Source organism: Schistocerca cancellata, chromosome 3 (assembly GCF_023864275.1).
Source record: "Schistocerca cancellata isolate TAMUIC-IGC-003103 chromosome 3, iqSchCanc2.1, whole genome shotgun sequence".
Taxonomy (NCBI): Eukaryota; Metazoa; Arthropoda; class Insecta; order Orthoptera; family Acrididae; genus Schistocerca; species Schistocerca cancellata.
Window position 1 is genome coordinate 778,951,863 of NC_064628.1, and position 14,271 is coordinate 778,966,133.

The 14,271-nt window shown below is 43.2% G+C and overlaps 2 protein-coding genes across 2 annotated transcripts in view; one reads left to right on the forward strand and one right to left on the reverse strand.

The window, feature by feature from the left end:
• Positions 1–14,271, reverse strand: part of LOC126175825 (juvenile hormone epoxide hydrolase 1-like) — a 507,162-nt gene that overhangs the window by 289,314 nt on the left and 203,577 nt on the right. The gene's annotated exons all lie outside the window — the stretch shown is intronic.
• Positions 1–14,271, forward strand: part of LOC126175826 (uncharacterized) — a 124,963-nt gene that overhangs the window by 41,967 nt on the left and 68,725 nt on the right. Inside the window, exon 2 of the mRNA XM_049922822.1 lies at positions 1,985–2,202. Coding sequence (XP_049778779.1) covers positions 1,985–2,202 — 218 coding nt within the window. The remainder of the gene's footprint in view (positions 1–1,984; positions 2,203–14,271) is intronic.

Here is a 14,271-nt window from a genome sequence, read left to right on the forward strand (position 1 = left end):
TACAAGACTGTGCTTAACCTGACACACAATAATTTTAGCGCAACGCAATCTGACTATCAAAGATCCCTGCAAAGGAATGGCTCTGAGTAACATTAAACTATACCTTTCACAAATAACTTACCTCACAAAAATCTTCATTACTGGAACTACTGCAATACAGCGAGCGCCACTACTGCCAGCTAAATAAAAGATTCAAAGTACTGAAGGCACTAACTACTGATAGGGATAGTTAGCAAATGAAAGATTTTAATAGAGAACAAACACTGTATTTACCTTAATATTCATAATTAACATCCAGTATCACAAATCATCAAAACTTCACCATCTCTCTCCCCACATCCACCACTGCTGGCGGCTCACCTCCAACTGCGCAACGCTACGCGCTGTTAACATCCAGCTGCCCCTCTACAATGGCAGACAACAATGCAAAACTAGCCACAGACTGCACACAGCACAGCCAGTGATTTTCATACAGAGAGCGCTACGTGGCGGCGGCGTTACCAATATAAGAACCTAAACAGCCTACTTACAGTATTTGCCATAGCATGGATTCGACAAGTTTCCAGACATATATATGGCACCAGATGTTTTCATAACTCTCATAAGCTGCAGGCCACTGGTTTGTGGACGTTGAGATGGTGCCTGACAGTGTCAGAGATGTGTTCCAACGGATCTATCTATCTATCTACTGCTTGTGCCTTATCCCGCAGTGAAGCAGGGTCGGCCATGGTTAAACGGATTTGGCATGTTAATGGTAAGGGGTGGCTGGATGCCCTTCCTGCTGCCACCCTATACCTCCTAGGACGGAATTAGTGTACCCCAACTGCCCATGTCTAGTGTAAATCGTGAAATAGTGTGAACGTGTTTTCAAATGTCTGTGACGCTTGTAACTGAGGCGGAACGTGAGAACCAGCCCAGTATTCACCTAGCGCGATGTAGAAAACCGCCTAAATACCACATCCAGGCTGGCCGGCACACCGGCCCTCGTCGTTAATCCGCCGGGCGGATTCGATCCGGGGCTGGCGCGCCTACCCGAGTCCAGGATGAAGCGCGTTAGGGCGCTCGGCTACCCTGGCGGGTTAGATGTGTTCCAACGGATGTGGTGGCCAAAACATCAGCATGAGTGGAATATCGTGCTCTTCAAACCATGATAGACATTTCTGGCGTAGGGAGACTGACAGTTATCCCATTGCAAGATGCCATCGTCGTCAAGGAAGACATCATGCATGAAGGCATGCAGGGTGTTTGCACTAATGTTCAAGTACTCCACAGCCGTCATTATACTTTTTACTAGTAGCACGTCCCGTAGGAACCCAGATGACTGTCCCCAGTATGTTCAGAGTTGCCAATCGACTGGGCAATGGTGTATCTGAACACAATCATCAGCCTGGTGAAATAACAAGTGTGATTTATTCGATCACGTAAACTGATCCATGGCCCAATCTTGATGACCTGTGCTAGTTGCAATCTGTGCAGTTGTAATTGATGATGTCTTTGGATCAGTATGGAACACATAGGGATCACCTGATGCAGTGCCCCATGTTCATGTGTGCTGAATGGTGTACTTCGAAATACTTGTGCCTGCACTCTATTGTCAGATCCGCCACACGTCACACCTGTCACGCTTTGCAGACCAGGTAAGTCACCAGTCTCCCCAATGGGTGAGTTCACCACCCTTTGACCACTATTATAGATGCTCATGACATTGGCCATTTTCGAGATACTCGTTTGCAGTTTATCTTTCTTACTATGACACATGCCTGGAGTGTCACAAGGTGGGATTCAAATTCGCGATAGGCAGTGGTCATAATGTTTTGGGTTAGCAGTGTAATATGACTCCGCTCCTCAAAGTTGTCACAAAAATACAGGATGCATCATTTCCAGAACGACCCTTGCACACCGCAGAAGATAGGCTCTGTTTCCTGTGTAGTTTGGTGAGAGCAGGAGGAATATGAGTGTTGGTGGTGTGTGTGTTGTGTTGCAGCGGGCTGCTCGGTGGATGTGTGGCGCGTGAAGAGCCGACACGAGCCGGTTCTGGCGGTGGGTGGCGCATTGGCGCTGCCGGATCGCGAGACAGGACAGCTACTGTTGCCCAAGGATGGTGTCGTGCTAGCCGGATGTCCCGGGGCCGGCAACAGCCTCAAGCTGGACAAAGGACTGCCCCACGTCAACGCCTCCTGCACGTCGACCGGCTCCCTACAGGTACTACGCTGCTCTATCTGCTGGCGCCACAACGCTGCCTATCCAACAACTGACTGAGCAAGGTGGCGCAGTGGTTAGCACGCTGGAGTCACACTCAGGAGGACGACAGTTCCAATATCCGTCCAGCCATCCAGATTTAGGTTTTCCGTGATTTTCCCGAATCACTCGAGGCAAATGCTAGAATGGTTCCTTTCACAAGGCCATGGCTGATATCCATCCTCACCCTTTCTTAACCTGAGCTTGTGCTCCATCTCTAATGGCAGTGCTGTCTGTAGAATGTTTCTTTCTTCCTTCCCACACTGTGCAATGAACACGTGTGTCAGATGGCTTCAAACGAGGGTACAGCAATCATAAATAGGAAAGTTTCTTTGTACACTAAAGTATTTTATTATACATCATTGTATTAGAGATGGTATGCCCTTGTCTTCCTCCAGCTTTGGTCTGACTTACACCGTAATTTATAGGAGCACCTGCAGATAAATGAGGACTCTTAATCATCTTGCACATCAACATTCTTCACATTAGCAAATATATGGGATATAAAATGGAATGACCACATTGGCTCAACTGTAGGTAATGCCGTTGGCAGACATCGGTTCATTGCCAGGCCACTGGCAAAATGGAGTCGAAGAAGACCACTCACAAATCACTTGTGCATTTAAAATACTGTTCTAATGGGTGCAATACCATGTAAATAGGTATAACACGGGATAATGGGCCGGCCAGTGTGGCCACGCGGTTAAAGGCGCTTCAGTCTGGAACCGCGCGACCGCTACGGTCGCAGGTTCGAATCCTGCCTCGGGCATGGATGTGTGTGATGTCCTTCGGTTAGTTAGGTTTAAGTAGTTCTAAGTTCTAGGGGACTGATGACCTCAGATGTTAAGTCCCATAGTGCTCAGAGCCACGGGATAATGGACATACGGTCTCTAATCAGCACTATCCAGGCAATCCTATGAAATGCGGAGTTGACAACTAGATGTCACGGGAGGTGGGCCCACCAGTATAAAAGGAAGCAATTAGTATTGTGTTGTCAGTAGAGAGTTAGTCAGGAGAACTCAGTGAATTCGAACGTAGACTAGTCATTGGCTGCCACGTGAGTAACAAAGGCCTCTGGAACATTTCAACCCTTCTAAAACTGCCCAAGCCGACTGTTGGCAATGTAATTGCGAAATGTAGGCACGAAAGAATAACCCAATTAAACGAAGACTAGGCACATCTTATGTACTGGCGAATAGGGACAGTCGAGCATTGTGGAAGGTGGTTGTAACAAAATGCATGAAATAAGCGGAGAGAATCACTTGTGAGTTTCAGAGTGTTACGAGAAGTCCAGCTAGCTCAGTGACTATGCGTTGAAAATTAAAGAGAAAGAGGTACAATATTCGAGAAGCTCATCCTAAGCCACACCTTTTTGTAGTCAGTGCTAAGTTACGCTTGAAGTGTTGTATTTGTGTGTCAAGCCAGGAAAAGTCCCCAGAGAGGAAATACACAAAAGACAAATCCCAATGGACTCGACTGTATGTGAGAATAGAGGTAACGAAGAGATAGAAGCAAGTTGACGTGAAAGAATTGTAAAAGCGTGAAGGTGATAATGTTGTCCAGCCCAGAAAGCAGATGGAGTTCCCCAGGTCACGTTATGCGACCAGTGATACACACTCTGCGTTGAGCTAGTGTTTCAATACCGTCCATTACCACAAGAAAACTAGCGCCACGGACAAGATAAAATATCAGGAAACAGAACAATGATGATGAGTCTGTCAACCAACCGCCGGGCGCTGTGGCCGAGCGGGTCTAGGCGCTTCAGTCTGGAACCGCGCTGCTGCTACGGTCGCAGGTTCGAATGCCTCGGGCATGGATGTGTGTGATGTCCTTAGGTTAGTTAGGTTTAAGTAGTTCTAAGTTCTAGGGGACTGGTGACCTCACATGTTAAGTCGCATAGTGCTCAGAGCAATTTTTTTTTTTTTGTCAACCAGCGATATATGTAAAAGAATAAGAAGAATTAAATAGGTGGGAAAGGCAAAATGAATCACACTACATCCTGTGACTATCAGATGGAAGGGTTCTGGTTTGATGAATGCCTGTAGAACATTACCAGCTGTCATGCATTGTGCCAACAGTGCAGTACGGAGGATGTGGTGTTGTGGTATGACGATGTTTTTCATGGTTAGGGTGTAGCTTCCTTATTGCGCTTAAGAAAACGCCTAAATGCGAAAGTATATGAACACATTATACAGAAATGTGTACTGCATACAATAAAGTAAGTTTGTGGAGACGTCCAGCATTACTAGTTCCTCTGGGTTAGGAAAAGGGGGGAGGGGGCAGAAGAAGGGCTGCCATTCTTTTACTGATATTGAGATAACTCACTGGAAGTGTTCCCAGCACTGTCAGTGGCTCACAAAGGAGTTGAATATCCCAGAATAAAATTTTTCTATCATTTGCCCAATAACATAAAATGTCTAACAGGTAGCGAAGCAAATTCAGGGTGTATACGGCCTGGGACATCCGGGAGATCCGGGAAAAACCCGGGAATTTTTTCATCCGGGACAAATCCGGGAAAAACCCGGTAATTTTTTAGAATTCCGGGATTTTTCATTCTTTTAGATTTCAGTTAAATTTTTGTTGGTTTGACGTGTAAGATCTGATACGCTGACAAAGAACTTTAGCCCACTACTGCTGAATAATACTGCAGCAATCAAACAATCAGAGAATAACACAAAAATAAAAGTTTAGTTGCTTAGAAAAGGAGTAATTTACACAATGCACAGACCAGTTTGCCGACACCGAAAAGTGTCAAAGGCTTTAGGTCGAAGATTATGCAGTACGTGCATAACAACTAACGTGCATTCGATGTGCTAGCGTCGCAATTGTTTACATTTCTAACAGATCACTGGAAAATGTTACGAATAGTGACTTGAGAAGCGTTACTTTCACAGTAAATTTCCAAGCAAGATGATGTATGTTACGTGTGAGAATGTGCAGTGAATTTCTTAAATCACAGGGCGTTATAACTCTCATTCAAAACGTACCGGTAACACTTGAGGATCAGCCATTTGAAAAATTTCGGGCCCAGACGAGACGTTATTTATGCCAGTATTTACAATTTTACCGCACATTTGTATTTGATATGACTTAATGTGTAACACACGTTAAAAAAAGACCGAGCTTCAAGTTAGTTTTCATATTTAATGTTGTTCTTTCATAGATAAAAATTATGCAATCGATGGCAAAAAGTATAATTGACCTTCAAAAAAAGTGAATAATATGTTACTGAGCAATGTCACAAGTCTCTTCATGCCAGAGCACTTCGACTTTTCTGTAGTGTAGAAAAGACGAAGTGTTCTGGCATGCAGAGCAATACCAGTTCGCTTCTTTTCTACTTTTTTGCCGGTGAATTGGATCTTCGTCTCCGAACAGCTCCAACGTTCGCTACTTCTTTCTAACTAATCCTATAAATGGACAACAGAAGGCAGCACCAGTCACGCGACAGGTAGCGGGACATCCGTACCTTGCTCTCGTACGAAATTAGTCCAGTTTTAGAGCGAAAACCTGTGTCAAGCGCAGCTACTATATTCCCCGGTCTAAAATTTGCTTTCAGTAACGACAAGTATGTCTTTTACCTCTTCCATTCCTCATTTTTTCTGATTTTATTATTTTTTATTTAAATACAAAAGCTTACGGTTTAATCGTTGTTAAAGACCTTTAATTACTGTCGTTCGTTTTAGAATAATAAGAGATTTTTTCCGTAAAATATTTTGTGCATTTTTACAGTCCTTTCTTTTCGGATTTTCGTGTTGCTAAATTTTAGCTCCAGTCTTTATTTTAATACTTAATTTCTTAAATTAGGTTTATTTTTCAAATATTTTTAATTATGAAAGTTATTGTTTGAAATGTATATTTAAACATCTGTGGGAGTTAGTAGTTTAAAATAACGCTATCATATTCATTTGTTTTAAAAACATTTTATTAAAGAAACATTTTAATTATTATTAGACAATACAACAAATAAAACAAATAATTTAGAAGGAAGTACCATGTTAACAACAAATACTGTAATTTAGGAATTGAGCTTGGAAAATAACTCACTTGGAGCTGTGTGCGAGAGCATTGATTCGTTCTGTAATAGATTCTCGCTCTATCTGAGCGTTTTGAATGTTCCCCTCAAGTTTTGCCTTCTTCTCTTTAAGCTGTCTTATTTCTGCGTCAACAATCTTCCTTTTAGTCAGATGATCCTTTTTCCTGGATGACTCGTCGTTTCGATTTTTGAGGTCTTCAGCATATCGATCTCGTGAGTTTCTTACCGAGTGTATAAGAGACTTTGTTATAGGCACTCCTTGGACACCGCCGTGTGTCTTGACGGCGTCGTACACCAGTCTTCTGCTCACTACAGATTGTTCCCTCATATTCTCGAAGAGGCACTCTTTGTTCACCGAGAATCCTCGCTCCGCAGCTGCTTGACCGTGCGACAAACTGAGCGCGATTTCCATTGCCTTCTGCAGCTCGTGGCACGTTGCATTCTGGTTCTTGAGACAATTCATCCAGAACTCATCCAGCCGTTGCTCCTTTTTGTTGAATGTTTGGAATTTTGTTTTGCAGTTCTTCTTTACAACAGAAGCGTATTGCGCTTCTGCTTTATCGGCACAAACACCGTTAATCCAATTGCTCTCCACCAAAATCTGTAGAAAGGAATGAAATCGTTTGGGACCAGCCTCCCTGTACGCTATTGTGGGATCAAAGCAGCTTACAGCTTTTGTCTACCTAAAGTGTAAGGGAGATTTCTCCATCAACTTTGACACAAGCTTGATCATTCCTCTTCTGCATTCGCTCCGGAACTTAGCGATTTCAAGGGCTGTGAGAGACCTGCACTTTCTGAATTCATTCTTGACGGTGAACCCAATCTTGACGTGGTTCACACCCAAAAGATTGGATTCTTTGTCCAAATTAACTGACGGCGAGATCTTCGTCGGCTGGACAAATCGTGTCATCGTTGTCTCCATTATCTCTGTCAAAGCAGAGTGGAGGAACGGTGCTAGCGGCCAATCGGATTGGAAATCCTTTAGGAAAGGTGTCAAGTCTCCAGCAAGAGTCTTGAAAAAGGCAATTTTCGGACCAAGTAGCTTGTCCTTGAGGTGATCCTCCACTACTCTGTAGCTAGCACATTTTGGTTTGTTTTTTTCTTCCAGTTTTCCAACAATTATTCGCAGAAACGGAAGCATTACTAGAGCTCGCTCAGCAACTTCCACATTCTCCAGCCATCGGATCGCGCAAAACTTTAAGGGAAACAGTTCCGATTCCGTTGTCGAAATATACAGAGCTCTTCTGGCAGGGACATCCTTAAAAAGATTGTACAAGGCACGTAAAAACTGAATTATCATCCACTGTGTTTCTTGAATTGCGGACTTGAAGGCGCCGTGAACAACGTGAAGCCCACACGTTCCAATATCCAGTAAAACGGTGTCTACTCCTTCAATTTCTTTCAAAAAAATTTTAAGTCCCCTTAAGAACGCAAAGTTGACGTTAGGGCCGTCCATCGATACTTGTAAAAGTTTTTTCATTGTTTCGCCGGGAATTTTTTTCTTGAAGGACTCGAGTAGCTTAGCTGCCGTCGAACTGCCTAGAAAAGCCGATGCGTAGTAACGGGTGCACACTAGATTTTTTTTAATGTCCCAATAACGCACTAAAATGTCCATCTGGATTCTTTTGCACACCTTGTTCAAGGATTCGTCAAAACAAACAACAATCCTTGATGCGTTTACGAGGTCACATTTAATTTCAGATTCAAAGAAGGGAGCTAGTCCATATTGCACGATATAACCGATTTTGTCCTTTTGTAAACGCATGCTCTTGGCCACTTCACTGTCGGGGAACATTGCGGGGAAAAGCAACACGTCTTTCGTAGAACTACGCAGTGACTTGTGTGAAACGATGCACTCCAAACACCACAGTATTTCCGCCTTTGTTACTTCGTCCTTTATTGCCATCCGATCAATTCCTTTCAGTTTATCCACGGGTTTTGACATTGCAGTGACATCCTTCTGCGGAGGCGCAACAATTCCAGCGGCCAACGCCACTGTTGTTGACCCAGCTGAATCCGCAGATGTGGTAGTGGAAGTAGAATCTGTCTGCTGGGTTGAAGTGGTCGCCGCCGGTCGGGTTTAGACATACAAACTTGCTGTGCTTCTCATGGCAGCTGCTTTCGCGACGTGCTTCTTGGATTTTGTCATGTGACTTGTAAGAGCCGATCTTCCCATAGTACGGATGTTAATGAGGGTCCCTGGACATAATCCACATTTAGCACTATAAAGGTCTGTAGGTACTTTCACCAACCAGTCCTTGAATGCTGGATCTGAAAGCCAGCTATCTTGAAAACCAATCGACATGGCGCAGTCGCAGTGGTTGTTGGTGGACAACCTTTATTGGATAAAGAAGAAAGATCGATGTAAATAAGGCTGCGCCTCGTTATTATGCATAATGAAATATGACACAATGAGTGTTACCTACCTTGTCAGTTTATAAAATTTTGCCCCGCACGTGCGCAGAACTGAATTCAACAGGTGAGCTGAGCACACTGACTGCTGACAGACTGTGTGATTTGAAAATCGAACGAGGCACGTTTGAGAACACTGTCTCTGCCAAGCAACAATCGGCGTTAATTACGATATTATTAGTAGCTCTGCGTTTGTTGACCCTTTAAGAAACTATGAATGACAAGACGTATCAACCAGTCTTACTCCAGTAACCTGTTGCAAGTTTCTAGCTAATTTTACATGTACAGTACAGCACCTCAATTATAAAGACGAAAGATATTAAGGCCACCGCGCTCATCGACCAAAATTCTGAAGGCTTCGCCACCTTTTCGTTCTAGCTTATTCCTTACCATGAGGCTTCTCCTCCTCTCTCTCTCTCTCTCTCTCTCTCTCTCTCTATCGGCTGCTATTGGTTGCTTGCTCTCGTCTCCCATCCACGATTACTAAGTTATGAAGTCTGCCGGTTACGAATGACTTGGCCTCCCAGTTACTTTACAGCTGAGGCGCTCTACTGTGTGTAAAATTTCCGAAGTGCTTTAGGACTTTGTAGACCTTCTGTTGTACATATACCGATTTTAATTTAAAGTCTAGATTCTGTAGCAGCGTACATGTTGATTTACTTGTAGAGGAATGATTTACCCGCTTCATTTTAAAATATGATTTAACTTGACATCCAGTACATTGATAATGTCGCTTTTTATATATCCCTCCGTTCCTAGAAACGTAATAAACCCTGTTCAGCTGTTATTGTTGTCTTCACGTTATGTTTCCTTGCTGTTCTTTGACGTACTTGCAAGCCCCCTCTCCATATTTTTCTGCTAATCAAGTCCGCAGTAAAGGAAACACTCTGGATGATAATTCAGTTTGTACATGCCCTGTAAAACCTATTTAAGGATTTCCGTTCCAGACTAGCTCTGTATATTTGGACCATTGAATCGGAACGTTTGCCCTTGAAGATTTGCGTGATCCGATGGCTGGAGAACTTTGAAGTTGCGGAGTGCGCTCTAGTAACTGCTTCTGTATTTGCCAATGTTTGTTGCAAAGATAGAGCACAAAAAAAAACCCGAAACGTGCTAGCTACACGGTAGTCTATGATCATCTGAAGAACATGCTACTCGTCTCAATAAACTCGTATTTCAAGACTCTTGCTCCAGACTTTTCTTCTTTAATTATTGACCAACTTAAGTAATGTTTTCTTTACCACTTATTTGCCAGCTAGTATTTTCCTGTAATACTGTCTCGACGTTTTTTTCTCTTTACATATACCAAGTTATAGTTTTTGGCATTGAATGTATAAACGGCAATTGTTTTATTTGTATTTAATCACGGTAACAGCGGCTGTATTATTACGGCGTTTCACGGTATTGGGATTTTGAACAGGCATGTAACGATGTTAGCAGCTGAAAGCGATGGCTCGTCTTTCGTGTGATAGATTGCTGGTTTGGTCACCTCACCTCGCCTCCTCAGCTCGCAGCGATGTCTCTTCCCACTTCATCCAGTCACTGGATCGCTTTGCATTGACCAGCTGACGCCATGGTGACTCCTATTCTGTCCCATCCTTTATTGCCACTCCAGTCCCAGTCAGGCAGAACGCAGAATGCTCTCAAAGATCCCTAGACCTTGTTGTGAGTGCTCGCAGCCTTACGTCAGTGGGTGTTTAAATGTTGTATAGTATATTCAGAGTTTCGAATAAAAACAATGTAAAAGTTGATGCATCACTCGTCGAGAAAACATGACACCGACTACAGCTAAGTATAAACTTCACTTTGTAATGGTTCTCCTAAATCACTGCAGTTATTATCACGAAATGAAAACTAGATAGTGTTATTGGAAAACGGCTTATGGAAAGTTTAGGGGTTTTATACTTCCGAGCACTTTAGGAAACGAAATCCAGCAAAAAACAACGCGTTTTGGAAAGATCTTTGATTCGCATCGGCATTTGGACTGCATGTTTGCGTAATACGAAAGTATATGAATGAAATACATCAAATACAGCAGTTTAGTTTCCGAAGCATTCTTAGGTTCCTGCCTAACCACGCTCTTCGAGAAAAAGCAGTAAAACATTGTTAATGCCCAATATTATATGTGAAAGTTCAGCTTTTCGTGAAGATATAGTGTACTTACATTACTTTAACCCATTAACCTTTCGTCTTTGTATGGTCGTGCTACTTAACAATGATGCTGCTAGTGGTTGAGTACATAACATGTATTGTGCACTGATTGAGGCCCACGAGAAAGACAGGCCGCGGCGCGTACGTCACGAAGAACGGCCTGAGTTCGCTCGTTCCCGTAAGTCAGCGGGCAAAATGCGTATTTAAATCTGTTAACTCGCAACCGGGTGCGTGCATACTAACAAGAATTTCATCATGTACTGGAACCCGTTATTATGAAGTCTTACTGATTACTGTTCGTACAACAAAATTTAAAATCAATTCTCGATAGAAATGGTATAACCGCTCGTTTACAGCATTTAGTCTCTTCTTCGTAACAGTTCTCCTTTCATAGAAGATGTGGTGCCTTATGCAACTGATAATCATTTTGGTATGATTTTAATTGCCAAATTAGAGCCTGTTAGTAGGCCTACGGACTTCCTATCATTGTAGGGCTAATAATAGTGGATTCCAATAGTCGATGCAATTCTCGTTCGTACATACACATTTAGTTACGTTAACCGGTGTAGAAACGCACTTTGCTGAGTTGAGCGAGGTCGGCCCACGTTCGTAACGTACGCGCCGTGGCCTGTCTTTCTCGTAGGCCTCGTGCTCTGAATAACTGCCATCATTCGCTAGCGAGATCACGTGACTTGAGCTGTGACTGGCTGACAAAAGTGCATCGCTCAACGCAATCTCTATTTTAAGGCTTCGGAAGCTACCGTGCTGTAACTTGTGGAATTTGTGTATATACTTTCGCAATACGAAAATAAAATCTGTCTACATTGTCTCGCATCAAACGTCTTTCCAAACGCATTGTTTTTCCTGTTTCCTTAAGTGCTGGGACGTCCTCAGCCGGTATAAGACCTTCACTATTCAAAGGACTGATAGGTTTTACAGCCCGAGGGAAAGTATACTGTTGCTTAACACGGATGTATTTTCACCCGCTTTATACGTAATTTCATCCGGGAGAAATTGTGTTTTTACCCGGGAAATCCGGGAAAAATCCGGGATTTTTTTTTCTTGTCCACGTAGACACCCTGAAATTTTATATCTAATCTAAAATCATTTCTCCTGGACAGCTCCTTCTATTCTATTGACGAATTTCTACTTAAAACTGGTAAAAACAACCAAAATTATTTTAAGTGTAGTTGCATGAGTAGATGCAAAATTATAATGTGTTCATTAACTAATCATCTATATATATCCTGTAAACATCAATTCGATAAAAGCATCGTTCAAATGATCTGTGGAACATGTAACTAACTATCGCCCATTTTGAAAGATTCATGGGTGATTGCTAGTGCTGAATCGTCACTTATGTTCTATTCATACATAGCGTTATCATTTCTGGCACGATGAACATCATGAATCATTTACTCGGCTGTTTCGATGTTCTTTCGAAGTGAACTGTCTACAGAAGGCACTTCGTTGGATATAGATGCATGTCCACTTGTAAATTTTCGCCGGCCGCAGTGGTCTCGCGGTTCTAGGCGCTCAGTCCGGAACCGCGCGACTGCTACGGTCGCAGGTTCGAATCCTGCCTCGGGCATGGATGTGTGTGATGTCCTTAGGTTAGTTAGGTTTAAGTAGTTCTAAGTTCTAGGGGACTGATGACCACAGATGTTAAGTCCCATAGTGCTCAGAGCCATTTTTTTGTAAATTTTCATTTAACTAAGCATTCACTACACTGCAGCTGCGTTCTGCAAATAATTTCTACATCTTTAGCCCCTTCAGAGTACATAAAATGAATCACGTCCTTAATTTCTTCTTTAGTGCATATGAAACTTGGGACACTTAAAATTAAATGCTCTGAACTTTCTTCGAACAGATCTTTTCATTTAACCTAGGTAGGTAACGCACGGAAACAATAGCTAGGTTAACGCATGTCATTGTTAGGTCAGTGCTGTCAACACATGGAGAAGAAAAAAAGAGCTGCTTCTACATATTGACTTGGCCTCTTAATCAGCTTTACTTATAACCTGACATAGCAAACTGTACTCTCATCTAGGGCGTCAGCATCTTTTCTTTTTACAATAAAGAAGGGTATATATATATATATATATATATATATATATATATAGAGAGAGAGAGAGAGAGAGAGAGAGAGAGAGAATCACCTAAAACTTTCACCGCAAATATTGCTGAAATGGAAAGTACTATTGATGTGTGATTCTCACAGGGCGGCCTGGTAGTGAGAGGCTTATATTGTTAGCCACTCAGCTGATTGTAATAAGTGTGTTTTTGTACAAATATACTTTTTTTTAAAATGGAACAACACATACTGACATTAAAGAACTAAAAGGAGGGTAGAGTATCAGCTGTGTTCGTTGCAGGATGCTAGTGCGAGTCGTTTACGAAATACCGTATTTCGAAAAGTTCGCACAACGGGACTTGTACAATACCAGCGATAGCACATACTAAAGAACAACACAAGTCCATACACAAGTTATCTGGATTCTGACCACTAACGAGACAATTGACCATCACAGGTTGTGTTAGAAATGACCACCGAAAGCGGCATTACACGCTTCCAGTCTGGTAACGGAACGATTGCTGCACACGTGCTAACATATCAGCGGAGATACCCGAGCAGGCAGCGTATCATCGGGTGTGGTTAGTATGTCCTTGTAGACAGCGTCTCTCAGCTTTCTCCACAAAAAAAAAGTCTGCAAGCGTCAAATCTGGGGAACGGTTCGACCAAAGTACAAGTCTTCTGCGTCCAATCCAACGATCTGAAATACTTTGTGCCCTATGAGGTGGACAGCTATTACATTGGTGTCAAAGGTTCCTTCTAGTCGACAGTCTTCTAGCATCTGTGGAAGATGGTCCTTTAGGAAGTTGTGCACGCTCAGAAAATGGCTCTGAGCACTATGGGACTCAACATCTTAGGTCATAAGTCCCCTACAACTTAGAACTACTTAAACCTAACTAACCTAAGGACATCACACACACCCATGCCCGAGGCAGGATTCGAACCTGCGACCGTAGCAGTCCCGCGGTTCCGGACTGCAGCGCCAGAACCGCACGGCCACCGCGGCCGGCTGTGCACGCTCAGTGTTAAGTCTATGAAAATGGAGCCTATGAGATAATGGTTCACTATCCCGTACCACACGTGTACACTCCATCCATGTCCGCCGCTCGTGGTCTCGCGGTAGCGTTCTCGCTTCCCGAGCACGGGGTCCCGGGTTCGACTCCCGGCGGGGTCAGGGATTTTCACCTGCCTCGAGATGACTGGGTGTTTGTGTTGTCCTCATCATTTCATCATCATCCAGGAAAGTGGCGAAATTGGACTGAGCAAAGGTTGGGAAATTGTACGGGCGCTGATAACCACGCAGTTGAGCGCCCCACAAACCAAACATCATCATCATCATCATGTACACTCCATGGACGCTGAC